The sequence below is a fragment of the Naegleria gruberi genome (genome assembly GCF_000004985.1).
Source record: "Naegleria gruberi genomic scaffold NAEGRscaffold_50, whole genome shotgun sequence".
Taxonomy (NCBI): domain Eukaryota; phylum Heterolobosea; class Eutetramitea; order Acrasida; family Naegleriidae; genus Naegleria; species Naegleria gruberi.
In genome coordinates, this window is record NW_003163277.1 from 22,511 (window position 1) to 44,563 (window position 22,053).

At 34.1% G+C, this 22,053-nt stretch overlaps 10 protein-coding genes across 10 annotated transcripts; 8 read left to right on the forward strand and 2 right to left on the reverse strand.

The window, feature by feature from the left end:
* Positions 1-90: 90 nt before the first annotated feature.
* Positions 91-744, forward strand: NAEGRDRAFT_71920 (uncharacterized protein; the record flags this gene model as incomplete). The annotated part of the gene is made up of 1 exon (XM_002672808.1): positions 91-744. One exon carries the CDS (start codon positions 91-93, stop codon positions 742-744), a length of 654 nt encoding a protein of 217 aa, XP_002672854.1.
* Positions 745-1,132: 388 nt separating this feature from the next.
* NAEGRDRAFT_71921 (uncharacterized protein) lies at positions 1,133-1,687 on the forward strand (the record flags this gene model as incomplete). The annotated part of the gene is made up of 1 exon (XM_002672809.1): positions 1,133-1,687. One exon carries the CDS (start codon positions 1,133-1,135, stop codon positions 1,685-1,687), a length of 555 nt encoding a protein of 184 aa, XP_002672855.1.
* A 1,879-nt stretch (positions 1,688-3,566) lies between these two features.
* On the forward strand, positions 3,567-5,287 carry NAEGRDRAFT_59091 (uncharacterized protein; the record flags this gene model as incomplete). Its single annotated transcript, XM_002672810.1, has 1 exon — positions 3,567-5,287. The coding sequence occupies one exon, from the start codon at positions 3,567-3,569 to the stop codon at positions 5,271-5,273; it is 1,707 nt and encodes a 568-aa protein (XP_002672856.1). The 3' UTR covers positions 5,274-5,287.
* A 230-nt stretch (positions 5,288-5,517) lies between these two features.
* Positions 5,518-7,595, forward strand: NAEGRDRAFT_81064 (uncharacterized protein). Its single transcript, XM_002672811.1, has 2 exons — positions 5,518-5,918; positions 5,963-7,595. Exons 1-2 carry the CDS (start codon positions 5,521-5,523, stop codon positions 7,566-7,568), a joined length of 2,004 nt encoding a protein of 667 aa, XP_002672857.1. The 5' UTR covers positions 5,518-5,520; the 3' UTR covers positions 7,569-7,595.
* Positions 7,596-7,667: 72 nt separating this feature from the next.
* On the forward strand, positions 7,668-9,536 carry NAEGRDRAFT_71924 (uncharacterized protein; the record flags this gene model as incomplete). Its single annotated transcript, XM_002672812.1, has 1 exon — positions 7,668-9,536. One exon carries the CDS (start codon positions 7,668-7,670, stop codon positions 9,534-9,536), a length of 1,869 nt encoding a protein of 622 aa, XP_002672858.1.
* A 282-nt stretch (positions 9,537-9,818) lies between these two features.
* On the reverse strand, positions 9,819-10,406 carry NAEGRDRAFT_71925 (uncharacterized protein; the record flags this gene model as incomplete). Its single annotated transcript, XM_002672882.1, has 1 exon — positions 9,819-10,406. One exon carries the CDS (start codon positions 10,404-10,406, stop codon positions 9,819-9,821), a length of 588 nt encoding a protein of 195 aa, XP_002672928.1.
* Positions 10,407-14,260: 3,854 nt separating this feature from the next.
* Positions 14,261-14,987, reverse strand: NAEGRDRAFT_71927 (uncharacterized protein; the record flags this gene model as incomplete). Its single annotated transcript, XM_002672883.1, has 2 exons — positions 14,261-14,572; positions 14,616-14,987. The coding sequence occupies 2 exons, from the start codon at positions 14,985-14,987 to the stop codon at positions 14,261-14,263; spliced, it is 684 nt and encodes a 227-aa protein (XP_002672929.1).
* Positions 14,988-16,412: 1,425 nt separating this feature from the next.
* On the forward strand, positions 16,413-18,706 carry NAEGRDRAFT_81065 (uncharacterized protein; the record flags this gene model as incomplete). The annotated part of the gene is made up of 2 exons (XM_002672813.1): positions 16,413-18,636; positions 18,659-18,706. One exon carries the CDS (start codon positions 16,413-16,415, stop codon positions 18,615-18,617), a length of 2,205 nt encoding a protein of 734 aa, XP_002672859.1. The 3' UTR covers positions 18,618-18,636; positions 18,659-18,706.
* An 80-nt stretch (positions 18,707-18,786) lies between these two features.
* NAEGRDRAFT_71929 (uncharacterized protein) lies at positions 18,787-19,653 on the forward strand (the record flags this gene model as incomplete). The annotated part of the gene is made up of 1 exon (XM_002672814.1): positions 18,787-19,653. One exon carries the CDS (start codon positions 18,787-18,789, stop codon positions 19,651-19,653), a length of 867 nt encoding a protein of 288 aa, XP_002672860.1.
* Positions 19,654-20,453: 800 nt separating this feature from the next.
* On the forward strand, positions 20,454-22,033 carry NAEGRDRAFT_81066 (uncharacterized protein; the record flags this gene model as incomplete). Its single annotated transcript, XM_002672815.1, has 1 exon — positions 20,454-22,033. The coding sequence occupies one exon, from the start codon at positions 20,454-20,456 to the stop codon at positions 21,996-21,998; it is 1,545 nt and encodes a 514-aa protein (XP_002672861.1). The 3' UTR covers positions 21,999-22,033.
* Between the last annotated feature and the right edge of the window lie 20 nt (positions 22,034-22,053).

Consider the following 22,053-nt stretch of genomic DNA (forward strand, 5'->3'; position numbering starts at 1 on the left):
ACTGTAAAAGGCAAAAAAAACAAAGATAAAAAAATGGCTCAACAAGTCGTCGTCGTTGCTTTTGATTCTCACGCAGGAAACAAACATTTAATGTCCTTTTTCATCTTGATGACAATTCTATTGACAATATTTTGTCCAGCAACAAGTGCGGGATTGATCGGAGAAGTGAATTCACAAGAAGAAAATACAACAAGTGGAATTTCTATATTGACACTTCCTAATACTCAATCAATTGTTGGAAATTCAACAGTTGCCTTTTCAGTGGTTAAATTATCGACCAAGTATACTTTGAGTGAAAATGGATTTGTAAGATTGGACCTTAGTGGACTTTTAAGGGGAGATTCGAATTTTAAGGAAATTTACTTGACAAGCGTTTATCCATTTGAATCAAATTCATTGGAATTTGATTATTCATTCAAGAAGGAAGGTCCTTATTCATCTGCTACTTCAAATATTCCTGCAAGTTCAACAATTATTGCTCAGATTTCAATTCCAGAAAGTTTACAATCATCTGCATTTATTTCACTTTATATGGATATTAAGTGTTTACAAACAAAGTGTGATTTCCAGGTTTCTATTGAGGATGGAGTTTCTGTTGCTATAGGAGCTGTCATTGGCTCCATTCTTGGTGCAATTATTTTGGTAATTATTGGAATTATGGTTTTGGTCATTTGGTTGAGAATTTATTCACCAAAATATAGGACTGATGAGGATAAAGTTAAATTAACATCGACACATGTTTAAGTGTTGGAATTTAAATTATTATCATTTTCAAATATTTTCCAATATTTTGTAATATTTTGTAATTTTGTAAAATTATTAAATAAATTTAAATATTAAAAATGTCGCAACCAATCATTAGATATGCCTTCCTACATGGTTATGCTTCCTCTCCAAGCACTCGGAAGGGTATTCATCTCAAGAAATTCTTCTCAGAACATGGCATTGAATTGGTGGTTCCAGATTTGAATATTCCTTCGTTTGAAGAATTGACAATTTCAGTGTTTTAAATTATTTGGAAACGGAAATATTATTAGATTGTGATAATGATGGCAAAGAGGTACATAATTTTATGATTTTTCTTTTTAAATATTTAAATATTTGATCATCAATTTATTAAAATATTTAAATAATGTTTAAATATTCGGAATTGCTAAATTTCATGATGGAATATTATCATCACTATCAACAGATTAAATGGAGATTAATTGCAAGTTCTCTGGGAGGCATGATTGGAACGAGATTTGCTGAGCTTCACCCAGAAAGAGTTGATTCTCTCATTCTCCTTGCCCCAGCTTTTAATACTGAAAGTAGATGGAGAAGTATTTTGGATATTGAAGAGTGGGAAAGAAATGGAACGAGAGAAATTTATAATTACAAACTTGGATCTGTGAAACATGTGAAATTTGACATTTTTAAAGATTTAGTTAATCATCCAGCATTTCCCATTCCAAATTGTGTATTAAATCAGGAAGGGAAGGGTATTAAATTGTTTATTATACATGGAGAACAAGATGATGTTGTGAAAATTGGCACAACTGATCTGTTTTTGGAAAGATTAGTGGAATTGAACTTTGATTTGGAGAGAAATGTTAAAGTTTTCAGAGTTCCAGATGGACATGAACTTGTGAGTGAGGAAACTTTGAATTTGATTGAAAAGTTGGTGTTGGATAATTTACTATTGTAAATAAGAGTTTTGGAACTTTAGTTTTCAATCATGTTCACAATATAGATTATTATCACAACAACCAAATAATTTACTTTAAAGGTGATAGAGTGGTAAAACATCAATTCCCAAATTTTCATTGCCATGTGATGCAAAGTTTCTGTGAAATTCAGTTTACAATTCTTCATAAACTTTTTCATTGTTAATTCCAATTTTCTTCATCATTTCAATTTCTTCACTTGATTTCCCATATTGAATTAGTCTTAATGAGAAAATAACTGGCGATTCGACAAGCTGAAGGATCATTCCAGTCAATTGAGCACAAATCAAATAGAGAAATCCAAAATTTTCCCAAACGAAACCTTTCAACAATTTCGAATCATCTTGGAAACTGTCCCTACAAAAATACAACACCAAGGCACATGCAAATCCGCTCACCATTTTGCATCTTTCAATTTGATGCAAAATGTTATTGGTTTGCTCGTCACCACTCCAGAGTTGACTAAACATGTAGTTCAGTAAATTGTTTTTTGAGGATTTGACACTTTGAAACACTAAATTGGATCTCAATTTCATGGAATTGAAAAGATTGACATTTGGGGTAACACTGTGAACAAGTAGTGAGCGACTTGTCAAGAGTAAAATTAAACAACAAATGACAAATAGCAGACATCCAATTCCAAATAATAAGGAAAATGCAATTATCAAGATAATGCACAATATTCCCAGAGTTAGAGATACTGGATCCATATTAGTTTCTCTAAAAGTTTCCGATTTCTCATAATAATAAGTTTTTTCAGTTCGAGTAATCGTTTTGGTTGATCTCTTGTCAATTACATCCATAACTTTGGAACAGAATGCAATAATTGGAAAACTAATTGATACAGAAATGACACACAAATCTCTGAGAACAATGATCAAATGATGAACTGTTGTGAAAATTGAAAAAATGGTCAACTCAATTCCTTTGTACAAGAAATTGTTAAAAAATAAATGAAAGGGGGAGAACCATCTTCTAGAATCAAACACCTCCATAAATATTAACTCTGAAATTGTGATATGAACAATATTAGTCATGATTTCCATTAATAGAAAGGTCAGTAATATTTCACTGTAAAGGACGAACTTGTCTGCTTGTGAATTGAAGATTGAAAATACCAATAAAACCAATATTACTTGCATAAACAAGCCAAATATTACTAATCCAATCGATTGCTTTAAAATCTTCCATGAAAATTTGGTGACATCTGCACTGACATTGAAAACTGACGTTTGTTTGAAAGTTCTAATCAAATCTAATACTAATACAACAAATGAATAAATTGCCAACAAGCTGAATAACCATTTAGATTGATCATCTTCCAACTTTCCATTGAAAAACATGTAGAAAGCAAACAAACAAAGAGAAGCTCCAAAAAAGAAACTTCCAATAAAGTGAATTGTCAAGTAAATGATTCTATCTTTGCAATACAGTTCTATAAAGAACAGAGAAGTGAATACTATTCCTATCAGTATTGAAAAACCAATAACAGTTTGCAAAATGTCAACAAACAACGAAGCCACAATCTTGTCAACAAGTGTCACGAGTGAAAAATCAACAATTTTACAAGCCAGCAAGTAAATAACAATAAAAGCCAAAGGACTTGTACAGATCAACCCTTTGAGAATGATTGTTAGTGCATTAGGAAAGTTTCCAGTTGTCATATTTTTTTTCTTATTGAATTTCAAAACGTGAAAACGTGATTAAACACAATCAAACTATTCTCCAATATCCACTCTATCTCATTCCAATCTCAAATCCACTTCCTTCCCTTCAAACTTCATCTCAAAATCATCTCAATTTCCAAAATAGCCGTTACAAAAAAATCAAAAAAAAACATAAATTTCAACTCAAAAAAAAATGAAAAGAACAAAGAGGGACGATCCTGTTGCTCTCGTCATTGATTTGGCATCATCATCATCGGACGAAGAAGAAGAAGAAGAGGAACAGCAAAAGGAACAACAATCAAATAAAATTAGATGCACAAATTGCCGTAAAGGGCACTCCAAATGTTCATCTCTGCAGGACGGAATTTTTCCATGCAAAAGATGTAAGGATAAGAAGAAGGAATGTATTCCAGTGAATTTTAAAAGAGGTATGAAGGAATCCGACTCTAAAACATCATCAAAATCTTCAAAATCTCCATCATCAAAATCATCAGCGAGTGGAAAATCAAACAACAAGAAAAATTCATCAAGTCAAACATCATCTTCATCATCAATAGTACAAACAGTTGTTAAAAAGGAAGAGGAACCAAAGAAGAAACGAAAAGTGGTGAAGGATGAATCCGATGATAGTCCAACAAGTAAGCCACTTCTCACCAATCTGAATGGTCACTCACAACACGATCAAATCGAACCATTCGATGAGACAACTTATAACAATTTTGAAAGATATTCGGAGAGATTATTGGAAGTAACATCTGATGATGGAAGATCGAATACTACTTCCTTCATTAACAATAATAATAATAATAACAATAATAATAGTATGAATATATTTCTTGCTAGGATGCCTAATGGAGATTTAAACTTGATGAGAGCTCCATCACTTCTTCAATCCAAAATAATGTTGGAGAAAATGGTTGCAGAACCTGAAACTGCAATGATTTATCAGTATGATGGTCCTCTGTGTTTTGGATTTTCTCCCACTGTTAGACCTCTAGCATCTGCAGAACAGTACATGATTAATCAAGTCAGTACTTTATCAAAATCTAGGGATACTCTACTTCATCAACATTTTGTGGAAAACTACAAGAAGAATCACATGCTTGATTGTAAATTTAGAGTTTATGATGTGGAATCGAAAACTGAGGTCGATTTGGAATGTCACTCTGCTGTTGTACTTTCCTTTAGTCCTTATCTGAGATCTCTCGTCAAACCAACAGCGACTCAACCAGTATTTAAATTTGGAAACAAATTTCACTATGTAAATAAGAATGCACTGTTAAATATTATCGAATTTCTCTATCTAGGAAAGAAAATTGCTGGGAGTATGGATGAACTGTTTGATATTGTACTTTGCTCAATTTTGATGGACATTGAAGAAGTCAAGTATGCAGCATGTCTCACTATTATTACTAAATTATTCAAGGAAGGTCAAATTGCACCACTCAAACCTAAAAGAGCTGCCAAAATAGTTGGAGTTTTACATTTTGCAGATGAACACTTTTTGCAATTACTCATTCAAGCAATTTTCAATAGGATCGTGAGAGAAGATGTTGGAGAAGAATTGAAACAACATGGATTGAGTAAACATTTATTAGAAAAACTGAGAAGTTGGCAAGAATATCGAGATGGAGTTGTGTGGAATGAAGAAGGACTCACTAAGGATGTCTCTATGAAACTTGACAATAATACCCTCTCAACCAAAACATGGCACAAATTGACCAAAACTGCCTACCCAAACAGACAATACTGTCAATCGAAAGAAGATCTCAAAGAAGTCATCATTTCCGAGCAAATAGAACACGACCTAAAGAAAGCTAAAGAAGCAACAAACTCTCAATCATTAAGCAGCCCTAAAAAATCCATTCACAAACGTGTTGTTTCTAATCAACTTTTGTAAATATTAATGTATTTACAACCATGACGAGCTATAGTATTATTCAACTCATTATCTTACGACATTTCCGATCTCTATTTGTTCTATTCATCCTTGATGATGCACCAAGAATCTCTCTTCTTCGCACATTATTATCAATTTGCTGTACGACAAGTCCTCGTACATTGCATTCATCAACATACATGATGAGAAAGAGGACAAATATTAATAATCAATTAGAAAAAATTCCTTCCACTTGCACAATATAGAGATGAAGTATCAAAGAAACAAGTTACTGTCATTATGTTTATTGGCCATTGTTGGATTAATGTTCATGATAGGAGGATTGAATGGACAGAAGGATTGTCCCTCCTATCGTTCCAAACACTACTTTCCAAGGATGAGATATGAAAATGATGGCACCACCACTCGATCGGAATATTTGACAATGAGGGATGGTGTAAAGATTGCCTGTGATTTATATTTGCCATACAGGGCTGTTAATGAAAATCACAGATTGCCAACATTGTTGCACGTGACCAGATATTACAGATCTTACAAGGTGAATTGGCCATTTAATTATCTTGTTGGAGATAAGATTAGTATTAATGGAATTCCATTCCCAAAATTCTTGGCTCGTGGATATGCCATTGTTAGTTGCGATACTAGGTATGTTTTACATATAATATAACTTATTAACATAGTATCAAAAGAGGTTCTGGTGTTAGTTTCGGAAAGAGATTATACGATTTCCACAGAGATGAAGTTCAAGATTTCAAGGAAGTTCTCGATTGGATTACCAAACAAAAGTTCAGTAATGGAAAGATTGTTTCTACTGGTATTTCGTATGATGGCATGGTCACTGATTTCTTGACCTCTTTGAATCATCCAGCTTTGGTTGCTGTTTCTTCAATTTCAGGACCATTCGATATCTATAGGGATACAATCTATCCTGGTGGTATTTATCAAAAGTCATTTATTGATTATTATTTGAAATTTACACAAACTGTCGAGTCTGGAGAGATGATTACTAGATCTGATTTGTGTGCTGGTTGTGCTCCAGAAACACTCAAGGAAAAGATTATGGACAAGTTGGCTAAACTTCTCCTCGGTGGTGTTAACCCTGTGGATTCCAATGATTTGGAAACTATGAGAAAAGCCATTGAATCACACAAGGACTCTACTGACATGTTGGATGTTGTTCATCATCTTGAAAAAGGTATCAATAAGATTGTTACCACAGACAAGTTCACCTATGAAATGGAAAGAGATGGACCAATGAGAGTCATTGCTGATAATAAGAAGAGAATTCCAATATTAGTATTTGGTGGCTATTATGAAAGTATGGTTTTGAATAGTGTTGTAAAAAGATTCTACTCTTTATATCACAAGGACAGCAGATTGATTATGGGACCTTACAATCACGGTCTCAAGGTAATCAACTCACCTTACTCAGAAACCACCACACCATGTTTTGATGCCTTTGAGGAAATTATGAGATTCTTTGATCATCATTTAGGATTGGAGGAAGATCTTGGACTCGAAAATGAAAAACAAGTTCACTACTATTCTATTGGATCTGAAAAGTGGTTCTCAGTTGACAGTTGGCCACCAAAAGCTGAAGAGAAGGTTTTACATTTGAGTAATGCTGGAGCCCTCGTATCCGAGAAGACTGAATTGAATCATGTTTTAAAGCTTAATATGGAGGAAGAAACACTCATTGACTGTAAGTGGAATATGTTAACTTCACTCTTCCAAAAAGCTACCAAATACTCTGCAACCTTGTCCTCTCCTCAATTCTCCAATGGAAAGCTCAATTATATCTCACAACCATTGAGTGAAGATTTGGAAATTACTGGTTATCCTCACCTCACTGTTGAATTATCTGCCAACAATCGTGATGGATTGATTTTTGCCTATTTGCAAGAAGTTGACACCAAGGGAACTGTTAACTTTGTCATGGATACTCAATTGAGACTCGTCCATCGTAAATTGAATTTACACAGAAATACCAGTGGACTCATTGATGTAGTTCCACATCATACCTTCTACGTGGAGGATCGTCAATATTTAGAACCAAACCAAAAGACCACCATTCAATTATACTTCCCAGCTGTTTCCTACACTGTCAAGAAGGGTCACTCTCTCAAGCTTTCCCTCTTCTCATTCGATAAGATTAACTTTAAGATTTTTGAGAATGAATCTGATCTTTCCAGTGAGCTCTTCCTTCACAGTGCCTCTCTCCATCTTCCAATCGTTCACTCTCGTCCAGAATCTTCTTCTTTACATTCTGATAATTCTAATAAGGATGAGCTCTAAAATAAAACAATTTGTCATCATTCCCTTAGTATTAAATAGTGGATGCATTACAGTTCATCTCTCTCTTCTGAGGGATTCTCACAGACAGTTCAAAAAAAAATGCAGGAACAAACAACAGCAAAAGATCATGTTCTATCTGTTCTTGAAGAACAACAGCAAGATTATGCTACTACTGTTAAATCTTCATCATTTACTGCTGTTAGTCATGATGAAGAAGATTTTCACTTGTTTGAAAGAAAAAAGAAGAAACGAAAAGAAAATTCTGATTTATTAATTCTTCTATCGGAAGAAAGTGATGAATTTGATGGTGGATGGTTGAGATTGAAGGATGAATGGATGATTGTGTTGGAATTTCTTCCGATTGGAAGCATTCTCATGTTGGCCATGACTAGGAAAGCCAATTATGGATGGATTTGTGGATATGTGAGGAGGATGGCAAGATTATTGATTGAGAAGGGATTGGGAGGAAGGTTTTCAATTACTAAAATGTTGAGAATGAAGAAAAAGATGCATGTTGATTCGAATAATTTTAAACAAGTTTATGAAGTGTTTAAAGAGATTAGTTTGAGAAATGGATCATTAACTGAATTGAGTCATGGTTTTTTATTTAATGGTATTCATTTTGAACAGTTATACCATTTATTGGATATTAGAAAGAGTTTGGGACATTTGGATGAATTGACTGTCGAAACTGTTTGTCTTCCAAAGAAGGAAATTCTATCATTTGAAAGAATTTTCCTTAAGAAACAAATTAAGGACATTCCTATAGGTTACGAATTGAAAAATTTGGAATTAATTATTGAATATTCAGAGTATGGAGTTCAAACTCTTTACAAAATTCTTGCAAAATGCAGAAATTTAGAAAGTTGTCAAATTCAAGTTGACGAAAACTCTAAAAAAACCACACATCTCTATTCTGATGATACATTTGATGAAAATTACATTCATGTACCTCTAATGAATAATCTTAAACATTTAGATGTGGATTCATTTGAAGAAGACCCACAATTCATGTTTGACTTGTTGAAATTTTGTCCAAACTTGGAAACATTGCATTATGCATGTGAAGCAACACCAAAAGATGAGTTTTTGAAATTTGTATCTGAAATGTGTCCAAAACTGAGAAGAATGACCATTCAGTCTGAGTATAGTAGAATTACTGATGATGCACTTGTTGATTTTTTAACACGACAAAAAGAAATGGAATACTTAGATATAAGACCAACTCCAATGATTAGTGGAAAGGTATTTAAACACTTGGATCAATTTGAAAAGCTTAAATATTTGAGAATTCGTAGGTGTCTTCATTATGCAAGTATTGCTCCTCAATTGGTCGATGATTTTCAATTAGGATCAAGACCATTGCCCAATCTACATTATTTGGATATTGGAAATAATTATAGATTCTCTACTCATGTGAAATTTGATCGATTTGAAAATAGTTTAAAGCTAGTAGCTCCAAATTTGAAAGACTTTTATGAAATGGACAAAACGTCAATTCTCGAGCTCTATGCGACTACTTTAGAGACAACCATTGGTACTTTGACTAATCTATCTGAATTGCATTTATGCACAAATTTAAAAAGGGTAGTTCTCCAAATTCCTGAAAATAGCAAATTTGATGGCATTCCTGTTTGTCCACATGTGATTGAGTTGAAATTTCATTTTAATTACTATTTGGATAGTACAGTCTTGTTGCAACTTGCCAGAATATTTCCATCTGTGGAGGTGCTTGATATTTCGTTTTGTGGAGATTCATTTGTGGAATTATTGAAAAATTCATCATTTTGGCCGAAACTAGTTTATTTGAAGGTTTCACCAACAAGAAAGGAGAAATTAATCAACATTGACAATGCTAGACCAAGCATCTACATTGAAGGATTTCAATTTCCAATCATTCCTAACACTTTTAATTATTTATGGCTAGAAAGAGATTTAAATGTTAGAAATGAATATTTCTTGACATGATTTTGTAACCAGAATGTTATCCAACTAGCCTCCTACCAATTTCCTAAAGTTTCCGAGCTTTGTTATTTTTCATCCCACAAGTTGTTTCTAACTCAACTGATGGTGTGCAATCAACACTTTTCAACAAATTCATCAAGAAGAAAAATCATGTCTTATTCAAAAAACAGGCATGGAAAGGAATTTACCAATCCATTCTGCATCTCTTATTGGAATGTTGTAATCACAACACAATGTTTTAAAACCGAATTAAATTTGATGACGGAACGTGCCAAGAACACACATTCAATTATCCAATTGATACATCTCTCTATTATTGAATGGAATCAAAGCCAACACAAGAGCCTGTTCGTAATAGGCAGCTCTCGTAACAATCTCTCTCGTCAACAACCCTACAGCACCTGTTTGTTGCTTTGAATTGTGCTTTTTAAAGACAATATCATTAGCTTCTCCCAATTCCTTGCCCTCCTTGATGAGAAGAATAATCTCTGGTGGTAAATAAAAGCTCGATGTTTGTGCCGATGATACATAACCAGTCTTGTTTTCAACAACAACAGTGAAAGCAGAGGAAGCAACTCGAGTCTCACTCTCAAATTCTATTCCTCCCTCGATACCAACAAAATAGATACCATCAGTGTGGGTGGCTACATCAGTAGATGATGTTTCTTGCTCGAGAAAGGCTTTCTGTACATTGAGTGCTCTTGTTGTGGCTCCGTGAAGAGTTTCCTTGTTGGATTTTGGTTGGGCATCAACACCAGATGGAACAGAGAGAGAACGAAATTCTATGGACGTGTTGTCTGGATAGACTTTGATAAAGGCTTCTTTGGTGCAGCCAACTTTAACTGGATTGGTCGAGCCAACAATGACGAGCATGATGTTGTTGGATTTTTTTTAAAGATTTTAATTAAAAGTTTTTTTCAAAATTGTTCTAACGGTTTCATAAATTTTCACTATTTCCAAATCTGTTATTAAGGGATCGTAGACTGATTAACTTTCTAACAAAAAATTAATTTCAGCAAGTTTTGGAAGTATATATCTTTCTCATGAAGCCCACTACATGTGTTAGTTTAAATAAGAACACTATGAAAATACAAAAATACAAACTGAAAAAAAATGGAACGAGAACACCGCCCTCAATACAACACTTTGAGCAGCACCTCGAATATTACTGAGAATATGTTTGCAAATGATGACTCTTTTGGTGATGACGATTTAAATATGATGGGAGTTGATCGTCAATATTCGGGTTCTAGTAATGATAATAGTAATAATGATGAGGAAGAGGCTCGGCAAATTTCATCCTTCCTGAATACAACAGCAGGTTTATCACAAGTAAGGGATAATTCAATTCATTCGGGGACGGTTGATCCATCATTTGATGATAATTTATCTGATTATGGAGATGAATACTTGGGAGAGGATGTTATGATGCAGACAATGAGACCTAACAGAAATAATAAGGAAAACAATGAGGATGAGGATGAAACACTCCTTCAAACAAATTCATATGAATATTCACAGGATAAGGTGGAACAGTTCATCAAAGGAGAAGACTTTGCTGGTCTATCTAAGGAGATTGAAAAGCTTCTCGAGTCAGATAATGCCACACCTCGTCTTGGAAATCAAACAACAACACCATTGGATAATATTGGAGAAGAATATGCATCTCTTTCTAACAATAGTTCTCTTCTTCAACAAGAAGGAGAAGGAACAAATGATATGAGCACCACCAATAAGGAATCTTCATCTTTCATCACTGATGAAGAAGCAGAAGAGAGATTGAAATCACTTCTAATGAAATTGGACAAGTCAAAAATCTCGGAAACCAACACTAACAGAACGGAAAGCCCTAAACAACAATCATCTCAATTCTTTCTTCCTCAACAGGAAAATATCATAACAACCAGAATGCTTCCAGATGCAAATGAATTGTCTATTGAAACAAGATCATCAACCTCCTCACCTGCAACAACACGAGAAAGTACTCCAAGTAAAAAGATTGAGGAAATTATAGAAAAGTATGAATATTTGGATAGTATTTCTCACAATAGCGATACTGTGAAACCTGTTCATTCATCGAGAGAGGATCATCTCTTTGACAAGTATGATGCAAATTATAACAACTTGGATCAAGGGGAAATATCATTGAAAAAGGGTGAATCTAAAAGACCAGAACTCTTAAGTGCACCGTCTACTCCTTCACTCTCCTCTATAATTAATAATAACATGAATCACAATTTAGAGTTCAGAGAGCAAAACATTCTGCCAGAAAAAGAAGTGGAAATTTCAAACATCTCAACTATTTATGAGGAGACCAACGTTAATAATATAATAGAGATGAAACTTGAACCAATTTCTCAATTGTTAAGGTCAAGTGGATATGCTGGCTTTTTAGGGGAAACTGATATTGTAAAGAGTAAGTTCACAACAATCGTGCAACCAAACAATATTTTAATAATATCATTTCAATACGATAGGAATCAAAGAAACATTCCAAATGATGTTAGAAGATATGGAAAGAAAAACTAAAACCATTGAATTACAATCTAAGAATCAACAAGAATTTACCAAAACCATGTTGAAATTAAAGCAACAGGTGGAAAAGGCCAATGAAGTTTGTAATCAATACAAGGTTCAACTGGAAAAGAAGGACAATGAATTGAAAGCATTCAAGGATAACAATCAAGTTAGTAGCAATAAGAATGAGAAGGAAATTTCTCAACTAAAAAAGATGGTTGAAGGAATGACCTCCAAAGTTTCGCAATACGAGTCAAGCATTACAGTCAAAGATGAGGAGATTAATGATTTGAAAAAGAAACTTTACCAAATTGTATCAAAAGAAGAAACTAAGCGAATTAATGCGATGAATATATTCAGTCAAGCCAATAAGAGAAAGCCTACAACTAAAACAGACTTGAAAGAAATTGATATCATTTCAATGTATGAAGAGCAGAGAACACAACTGAAGAGAGAAGTTGCATTCCTTAAAACCGAGATACAGAGACTCAATGAAAGTGAAGTGCAAAATCAAAATGGCTCAGAAATTGTTCATAAGAATGAGGAGCAAATCAAAAAATTAATCGCTCAAACGAGGATGGAACGAGAACGATATTCCAAGTTGGAGGCCGAATTTAATGCCGTTCAACAAAAACTAAGTGCACTATCGAATCAGAACCAAAGAGTGATAGCAAATCTTGAAGAGGAGAATTCCAGACTTTTGAATGAGCTAAAAGGAAGACCTCACGCTGAAGACTTTGAGAATCTCAGACAAAGGAGCGAACTAATTAGAAAGGAGCTTATTATGAAGAACAAGGAACTGACAGAATTGAAAAAAACTACAGACAAGTCTGCAGTCCTTTCTATACCCGGAGGGAAATGGTCTAACACTAAAGAGGAAGCCTCCTCAAAAAAGAAGAAAACCACTGACAATGTCTCTCTCCAAACCTCTTTCGAGAAAGAAGATCAGAAAGATCTCTCTATCTACAAGGATATTATTCAAGAAGTTTGTAAAATTCTAAACATCTCAGACGTGAGTGGACTTGTGGCCTCCCTCCAAAAGATGGTTTCAATTGTGAAGGCTGTACCAAAAATGGAAAAGTTTATTTGCGAGATTTGTGATATTTGTAAAAAGGGAACTGTGGATCTGGGCCACGAAATTGATCTAAAACCAAAGGTGATTGCTCCATTGTTGGGATATTGGATTGAAAAATTGAGGGAAAATCAGGAAATGGAAAAGGAAATTGCTCAACTTTTGAATAATAGACAAGGTAAAGAACCAATAGATTATTCCGATCCTGATTACAAGGAATTGAAGAGACAAATATTGACATCAGTTGCAGAGTTGGTGAGTTACGAGTCCAATCAACAGACTCAATAAATCACCAACAATTAATACTTTCTAGGTCTGCCTCTACTTCTCTTGGGTTTCAGACTATTCATCAATTGCTCTTCCCTGTAGGATTCCATGGTGTGATTCACAAGCTGCAAGTTTCCGTTTAATGTTGAAATATTTTGAGAGTAGGTTGATGAGCTATTTGTCGGTGATTGAATTATAAGGGGAGGTGGAGGGAAAGATGATTTTCTGGCTCTTTTTTGACTTGCGGTCTTGGTTGGTTTGGAAATTAAACTGTCTTTTCTGTACATGGGAACTGGTAATATTATTTCTTGTTTGTTTTCATTAGATGGAGTGGTTTGAACGACATGATTAGTATTTAAACAAGAGGGGAATTGATCTAATGAAAATTGTCCTTGAACTGGATTAATAGATATCGAAGTGATGGGAGAAGGAGAATTGAAATTTGAAACTTCTGAGTGTGGAATGAATTCAGTTTGAGCTACCATTTGTTGATTAGAAGAGGTATGATAGCTTAGAAAAGTTGGAGAGCTACAAACTTGATTGGATATTTCACTTGACGTGTTTTCATCTGATCTGTTAATAAGCGAAATGTAAATCTTCAACAGTGAAAAAAACAATTCACTGTCTGCCTCTTGCTGTTGCATGCAATTGTAATTATTGGACATTTTTTTGTTATGGATTAGGTTTTTAATCGTGTTGATGGTTTTAAGAGTGAGGAGAATGGTTACCATACCAATCAACAAAGAGATATTCCTAATGAAGAGGATAGTTTTACCATTCTATTATATATCTCTAAATCTAGAATATCATCTTCAAATAAGTATACTCGAACATTGACATTTATAATATTCAAACAAATGAAATTGAATATTTAATTCTTCCTGGGTCTTCCTCTTCCACGTTTAGGTCTATTCAAGTTCTTTTTCATTTCCTCCCTGTAAGAATCCATTGTTACAACAGAGAGTTTAATTCCATTTTCGTTTTCATTTAACTTTTGGGTCTGATCTACTATGATTTTTGAACTTGATGTACTAGAACTTGATGAAGATGATGTAGATGATACTGATCGAACTCTGGACATGATGTTTTGATTATTTCTCGATTTGATTTTGGCAGGCTTAATAATTTTTTGTTCATGTGAAAAATTGGTAGATGTTGATGCATGTTGCGAAACATGATGTTTCTGTTAAGGTAAAGAATACATGTACACATGTCGAACTACTTACATGTACATCATGCATGATTTCTTGGGATGTTTCAATAATTTCACATTTCGAAATTCCATTCTTTTCTGAAAGAACTATTCTCATCATGGGTTTTGTCTTGGATGTAGAAGATTCATCAACAGCATGTTGTTGCTGAACTGACGCTTTGGTATTTTCAACACAAATAAGGCCTTCTACATGTTCGTTTGTGCTATTCTGCCTCAGCATCCATTGTTGTTCCTGCTGTTCTTGTTGATATTGTCGATGAGCCAACATTTGTTCCTGTTGTTGCTGTAAAGCATATAATTGAAGCAAGATTTGCATGTTATTTTCACTTGGTTCATCACTGTTGTTGTTTTGAGATATTGATGATGAGGTATTGTTGTTAAACATTTTTTAAGGTTTTTTCTCAACTGAAAGCTTCTCTAGGATTAAAGAAATGGTAGATTCGTTCCTTGTCCACAAAATTTCTAATTAAGGATATCGAATTTTGCTTAAATGCATTATGGGTTGTGCTTTTCACCTTAATAGAACAACATGCACCACCGCGTTTGAACGTACATCGCAGAAATGGCAGATTCGCACCGTGCGTCTTATAACACCGTATTTCAACCCTAATTTGACTTTTTGTGCTGAGTCAAACCCACAAGAAATACGCAGTTGTGAACTCTAAGGTTTTGTTAAGAAACTATTTTTTAAGAACAATTCCAAGAGTCTTTCTTTTCCTTAGTTTTCCTCAAGGAAAAAACTGAAGAGACACATGCTGTGCACAATTATTCAGGGAAATTTGACTTGAATAATTTTGTTCGTCGGCCATTAGTAACCAAGTTCGTCATTTGCTTGTACAAATGCTTGTAGTGATAATGTGGAAGACTCGCTGAAACGAGAACAATCCAAATCAATACACCAAACTCTTTTTCCCCTTTGATTATTTTTGAAAATCAATTAAGGTCAAAGAAATAGTAATATTTTCCCAACAATAACAAATTGATATCACAATTGAAAGGCAAAAAAAAGATTTTCACTGCTGGGTTTCATCGCTGTTGTTGGTTAGAGATATTGATGAGGAGTATCTTTAAACATTTTTTTTCTCACTTTTGAAAGATACTCCACCACAGAACTACAGAATATTAAGAATATTCATTCTCCACCACAGGAATACACAGAATATATTGTGGTGGATTCTCTTTCATGAATAATTCATTTTTGGATTGTGCGTCTCACCTTAATGGATTTAGATCACATATAGAGTGTTGTGAAATGATCGTGGCTTGAATCATCTGTAAATAATCAGAGGTCTTTCTATTTCTGCTTCTGAATCATTTTCTGTGTTTGAGAATTTTTACACTACCTTTTAGCGACGATTATTTGATTGTTCTATGACACTTTTCTTCTCTCTCTGAATAGATTGATCGAGAGGGTATGAATTGTTGGATACTTTTAGATCATTTGAGTGGGACTTCTTAACAGATGACACTGTCATCAACTGAGTCATTCACATATAAAAGTTTCCATTGGATTGGTCGAGTATAACTCTGAAAGTTTCATCAATCCTTAAAATTGTGTATTTTTTTATAGTGATTGTGTGTTTCGTTTTCCTTAAACCGATTCAATATATTGATGGATGAACAAACAAAAGGAAAATGAACCAGGAGGTAAATAAAATTGTATTTAATTCACAATCTGATCTGACGTTAGGTTGAATAACGGCCCCTCTTCTTTGAAGATACCAGAGATGGTGAAAAACCTTCAGCACATGTCAAAAATCTCTCTCAGCAAGTTTCCCTCAACTCAAACAGTTAAATTAATTTAAAAAAAATGAAAACATTCCTCTCTAAACATTCCTTGCTGCCATCAAAATCAACGACAGGTGGCAGCACTGGTAAATCAAATCAAGACATGGCAAATTCAAAAACCGAATTAGAAGAAGCAACTATCGAAAGTGCACTTCATGATCCGAAATTACTAACTGTTGGTTCCGAACCTTCCATGAGTAAACAAATTTCCAAATCTCAAGGTCAATTCGATGATGGAATTTTGAAACGAGCCGAAAAGAGTTTTGGAGGTTTTTTCAAAGCATTGAGGAATGAGAAGGATGACAATCAGAAAAAGAAGAAACCAAACAAATTTTCCAACTCTCTGCATAATATAAACAAGATGACTGATGACGTGACTAGTCCAAAAACAAGTCAACCTAATTTACAAAAGAATGGTACTGGTTCATTTCTCACTCTTCCCAATTTAAAAGCACCAGATGATCAGAGATTAAGTATTACATCTTATGACAGTAGTTGTCATTCAATGAGTCAGGGAAATTTAGAAGAATTGTCTCCATCACCAAATGCTCAATATTTTCATAAGAGAAGAGAAGGGGAGAAATCATTGGATGATTTGTCGCCAGATGTATTGGGGTATATCATTAGCTTTTTGCCATCTAACTTGGAAATTGTTAAGGAATATTATAGAGATTCGTATAGTCAATTATTAGAAATTAGAAAGAGAGCTAAACTTTCAATGAATGGAAAGAATAAGATTGAAGCGATTAATAGCAAACAAAAGAAGGCTCTCAAAAAGTTGCTCTATTCTAAAAAGGAAGCAACTCGATCTTTTGGTGTATTTTCACTTTGTTTTACGAAACGATATTTCTATGAAGAGTTATTCGAAAGGGTTTCATTCTGGCAAAGTTTATGTGAGGTTTGTAACAGGATTGACTTGAGAAGTTGGGATTCTTTCTGTCAAAAAGTTGATCAATCACATGATGATAAGGAACAAATTGACATGTGGCAGAATATTTACAGATATTACAATGAATTTTCTGCCAGATGGGAAATTCATCCAGATTTTGTGCATTCAGTATTCAAGATTTCTCAAAATGATTTGAAAATTAAGAGAAGTTCCAAAAAGTCAAAACTCAACTCAAGTCATCTTGGACACTTGATTGAATATAAGGATGAATTCAAGAGCTTGTTGAATACAGGTTCCAAAAAAGATTCATTATGTGCCATTTCATCCAATTCATTCACTCCTGGTAACTTGTACTATATAGAATGTGAATGCAAGTTTAGTTCAATTTCTTCAAGATTAGCCATAGGTATCATGCCAGATACAGATTGTTTCTTTAAGGAGCATCAAGATCCAACAGCTCACAATATGGACTATTCCTTCACCAGCTTTGATGACACAACCTCTCCATTGAAGAACATTTGCAGAAACTCTCTCAATATGGCTCAAAACATTTCACTCAACTTGTCCAATGTTCATTCACCATTCAATCCAAAAGAATACACCTCTCCTGATATGCTCTGTCTCTCCATGCTTGAGAATATGGAAGATTCCCAACTCTTCCTCTCAGGAGACAAGATTAGTATCATTATCGACTATGCCCACACTGAAAAGAATGTTCTCAAATTGTACTATTGTAACAATTGGGATAGCTCAAAAGAAAGGACTACCTTTGCAAAATCCATCGAGAGAATTAAACTTTACGATAGGACAAGAGCTGAAGGTCAATTCGCTAATTATCTTCCTCAAAATTTAGCTCTCCAAGATGATAAGGTGTTGAATTACTTGATTAAGGATGAAATTTCACAAATTCAAAAGGAATGTAAAAAGAATTCTTCAACAACAACAACCACAGAAGACAATGTCAATCAATCATTTGAAGATAGAATTAGTGAACCATTCAAAAAGTACAGTTCCAGACATGTTTATTTCCTTTCCAAATATAGAAATTCCACAGAACAAAATTATCAATATCCGAAAGGATATAAATCACATGCAAGACGTGAAATTATTTCATTTTTCAAAGTTGATGAAAAGAATGAAAGTTCACATCCAATCAAATCTTTGAGTTCTGCATTTGATCCGACTAGGGAACGTCCAACTATTTGTACAGCTGACTTGTACTTGCCAAATATCAAACTTTGCATGTCAAGTCAAGAAGTTGGAGATTCTGTCAAGATTGTGAAACCTTCACTTCCTTATCCACCTTTCTTTTATCATTTATTATCACAAAAAGAATAAGAAACCTAACTAATCTAACCATGTTGAACTCACTAACTTTATAACTCAAATAACAAACTCACCACAACTTAATAAAAACCTCAATCTAACCCTTCAAATATTCAGTCTCTTTATATCATAATCTAACCGAAATAACCAACAAAAACAATCAAAAAACAAAACAAAAGAAATGCCACAACTTGAAGTTCACGTAATTAAGGGCGTAAATTTACCCAAGATGGATGTTGGAATTGGCGCCAAAAGTGATCCCTACGTTGTGATGAAGATTGGCAAGTGCAAACATCAAACCACCATTAAGAAGAATACTTTAGATCCGATCTATAATGAAACCTTCCTCTTTACCTTTGAAAATAAGGGAGAGGCTACCACCTCCGCTACCAAATTAAAATTACAAATGTTTGATTATGATAAGTTAACAAAGGATGATAAGATGGGAAAGGCTAGTATTGTTCTGAGTGGATTAAAGAAGGGAGAAGTAACCAAGCATACTATCAAGATTGGTCCGAAGGGAAATTTACTTATTGAATTGAGAGCCTTAGATTTTGGTTTGAGTGCTGATGATGATGATATTGAACAAGATATTAAGAAGGCTTGTTATTATTACTTTAAAACACCAGTTGATGAGCAGGGAAATAACAATGAAATGGAATCAGAGGCCATTCAAAGTGCAGCTTTTGATGAGAAATTAATTGCTAATTATTTAGAGTGGCAAATTCAAACGCCCGATGATGAAATCACAACCTTTGTCAGATCTTCATTGGTGAATGGTGGTTGGTTCAGAGTGATGAAAGGCCAAATAGATGACAATTACTACTATTACAAGTATGCTGGAATTAATGATGAAGGTTTTGAGGAGTATGATCAAGCCACTGAAGAGGAATTGACAGATTTGGATAATGATATGAAACAGTGGAAGTTAGAGATGGAATATCAAGTCGATGAAAGTGAAAGGAAACAATTGTATTTTGTGACTGAATATTTGGATAGTGCCACTGGAGAATATTATGCTGTCTATTCTGATAAGCAACATCTATAAATTGTTATCAAATTAAATTGTTGAAGTTGACTTTGTTGGTGTCACGTTAAGAACTTAAAAGTGACCAATCTACAGATAATAGCTTAATAGATGGGTATTATACAACAGCGAACTGTACAGTAATAGTTCAATGATTAGTTGTGAAAAGAATCACGGATAAAGATGATTCTCGACGAAAGCTTGCCATCTTTTTAACACAATGGCAAGTCAATCTACCAATTCCACACTGAAATATAACATTGTTATCGGTTCGAATAGATTAGGAAGGTATATGTCAGATGCAAAAGTTACTTTCCAAATAAATAAGAAATGCAAGTTCTATAATGAGCTACTAGTTGACTTAGATGAATTCGAAATTAGCCACCCATTTGTTTTTGGACCCACAGTATTTGATGTTGGATCTTTCTTTCTCGAGCCTTTATTGTTCTCCTTCTCAATTTTTACAGGTTTCTAATAAATATATCATCTCTTTCGAATAGGTTTTAGAGACATTTCTACCTCATCTCCATGAATGTATCTTTGAATAAAAGCCCATTTTTATGTTTCTCTGATTCAGGGTGATGTGTTTCTTGATTTTATTTTCATAAAGTTATGTCAGTTTGCAAACGCCAAATAAAATCACCTTGATCCTAATTTGGAATACTGACAAGTGACTGGGCATGAAAATGCATGACTTAGTTGGCTGACCAGCATCAAAAGCAATCACTTAGTTTCCTTTTGAAATGTTTTAAAGTCTCCAACAATACACAATACAAAAAAACAACATTACATTTATTCGAAACAATAGTTTATTAGAAAGTATGCATCACAATAGATCAGAAAGTGAACCAACAAGAATACAATCTATCCGATTGCCTACTCATGATCGAAGAGGTCAATCTATGGGAAATTCTCCACAATCACCTTTAAACATACTTTCGTCTAGTACTCCAAGATATTCTAAACGAAAGGAAGAACGAACAGTCAATCTAGACCAATATTCCTTCAAAACACAAACTAATCCAACACTTTCCCAACTCTTACTCAAGCTTGGTCATGAAATATTCGAAAATTGGGACGAATTCTGTGGAAACTTGGCACTTCAAGCCAGAACCTTCAAATCTTCATCAAAATCCGATCAGGAAACTAAACCATTCTCTTCCCAACCATGTACTCTACTCAATAGAATGTTCTCCTACGAGAATGTCTTTTCAAAACTAACCATAGAACAGCAAATCCATTTAATCACCAATTTCATCACAAACTATTCCTGTTATGAGGTGAATGGTTCGATAAATATGAGAATTCCAACACATCTGTACAAGTATGTGTTAGATGAGGAGGAGCACATTACGAGATCACGTTCTCCATCTTCACCTACTCATCATGTTTCCAATTTTTCACATCATTCGAATAATGATAGATTTTCCAATATTAAAGGAAGAGCTCCAATGAGCAGGAGAATAGTTCCACAACAGGTATCAGTCCTTTCAGAAATGTATTTCCAATACGATGAGGAGAATGACAGATGCGATTCAATGATGGTTTTGGCCTTTTTATTGGATGTGGTTTTGAGAGGTTGTGTCCAGAAGGAGTTGACCACAACTTGCATGGACATGAGAAGTGTGGAAACAATTCTTTCTGAGAAATCTGAGCATCATGGAGATGATTCACCTTGTTTAGGAAGGGATCAAGATGAGGAGGTCAATAGTTATCATTGGAGAGAGTATGTTTGTGATGTTTTGAGGCAATTGGTGGTTGGAAGAGAATCGAATAGAGATTCGTTTGATGAGACAGATCATGGAAATGATGTAGATATGGAAATGTCTGCATTTTCAAATGACATGTCAGTTTGGGATGCTTTAATAATGAGAATTTTCAAGAATTTTCTTGATTTTAATCAAAATGACAAGCTGTCACGTGTTGAAACAGTTAAGGAACAATGTAAGCGATTGAAAAAACATTTCAAGAATAGTGCCAAGAATGTTTATCAAGTTCTGCAACACGACATGTGTCGTTTGGCATTCGTCTGTCAAAATGCCACACTATTCCAACCAAATTTCAGAACTACTGCCGAAAAATATATCGACTCTCTCAGAAAGGAAGATAAAATGAAAGATCTTCCATTGAGTTTGGAAATGAGTGGCGAGCTACCTTTCATTACCATTTGTTATTGGCATACCTTGATGTGTAGAGGAGTACATGCTTATTTATCACCTCTGGAAAGAGTGAAAGCATTCCACAGAGTGGTGGAGAAGGCAATCTTTCCAATCAAACATATTTCACCAAAGAATCCAACAGAACCTTCTCATGTTTCATTAATCTTGTCAAAATCTGTACAATCATTCTTGGAATTATTCAAATAAAAATAATAATAAATAATTGAGAGCGTTTTATTTACAATCATATATTTTTCAATAG

Bases quoted from the DNA above. Each gene is read 5' to 3' on its own strand.
- NAEGRDRAFT_81064 (XM_002672811.1), top strand. From the start codon at position 5,521: ATGAAGTATCAAAGAAACAAGTTACTGTCATTATGTTTATTGGCCATT. The intron at 5,919-5,962 runs GTATGTTTTACA...TAGTATCAAAAG, and splicing joins ATTGTTAGTTGCGATACTAG to AGGTTCTGGTGTTAGTTTCG.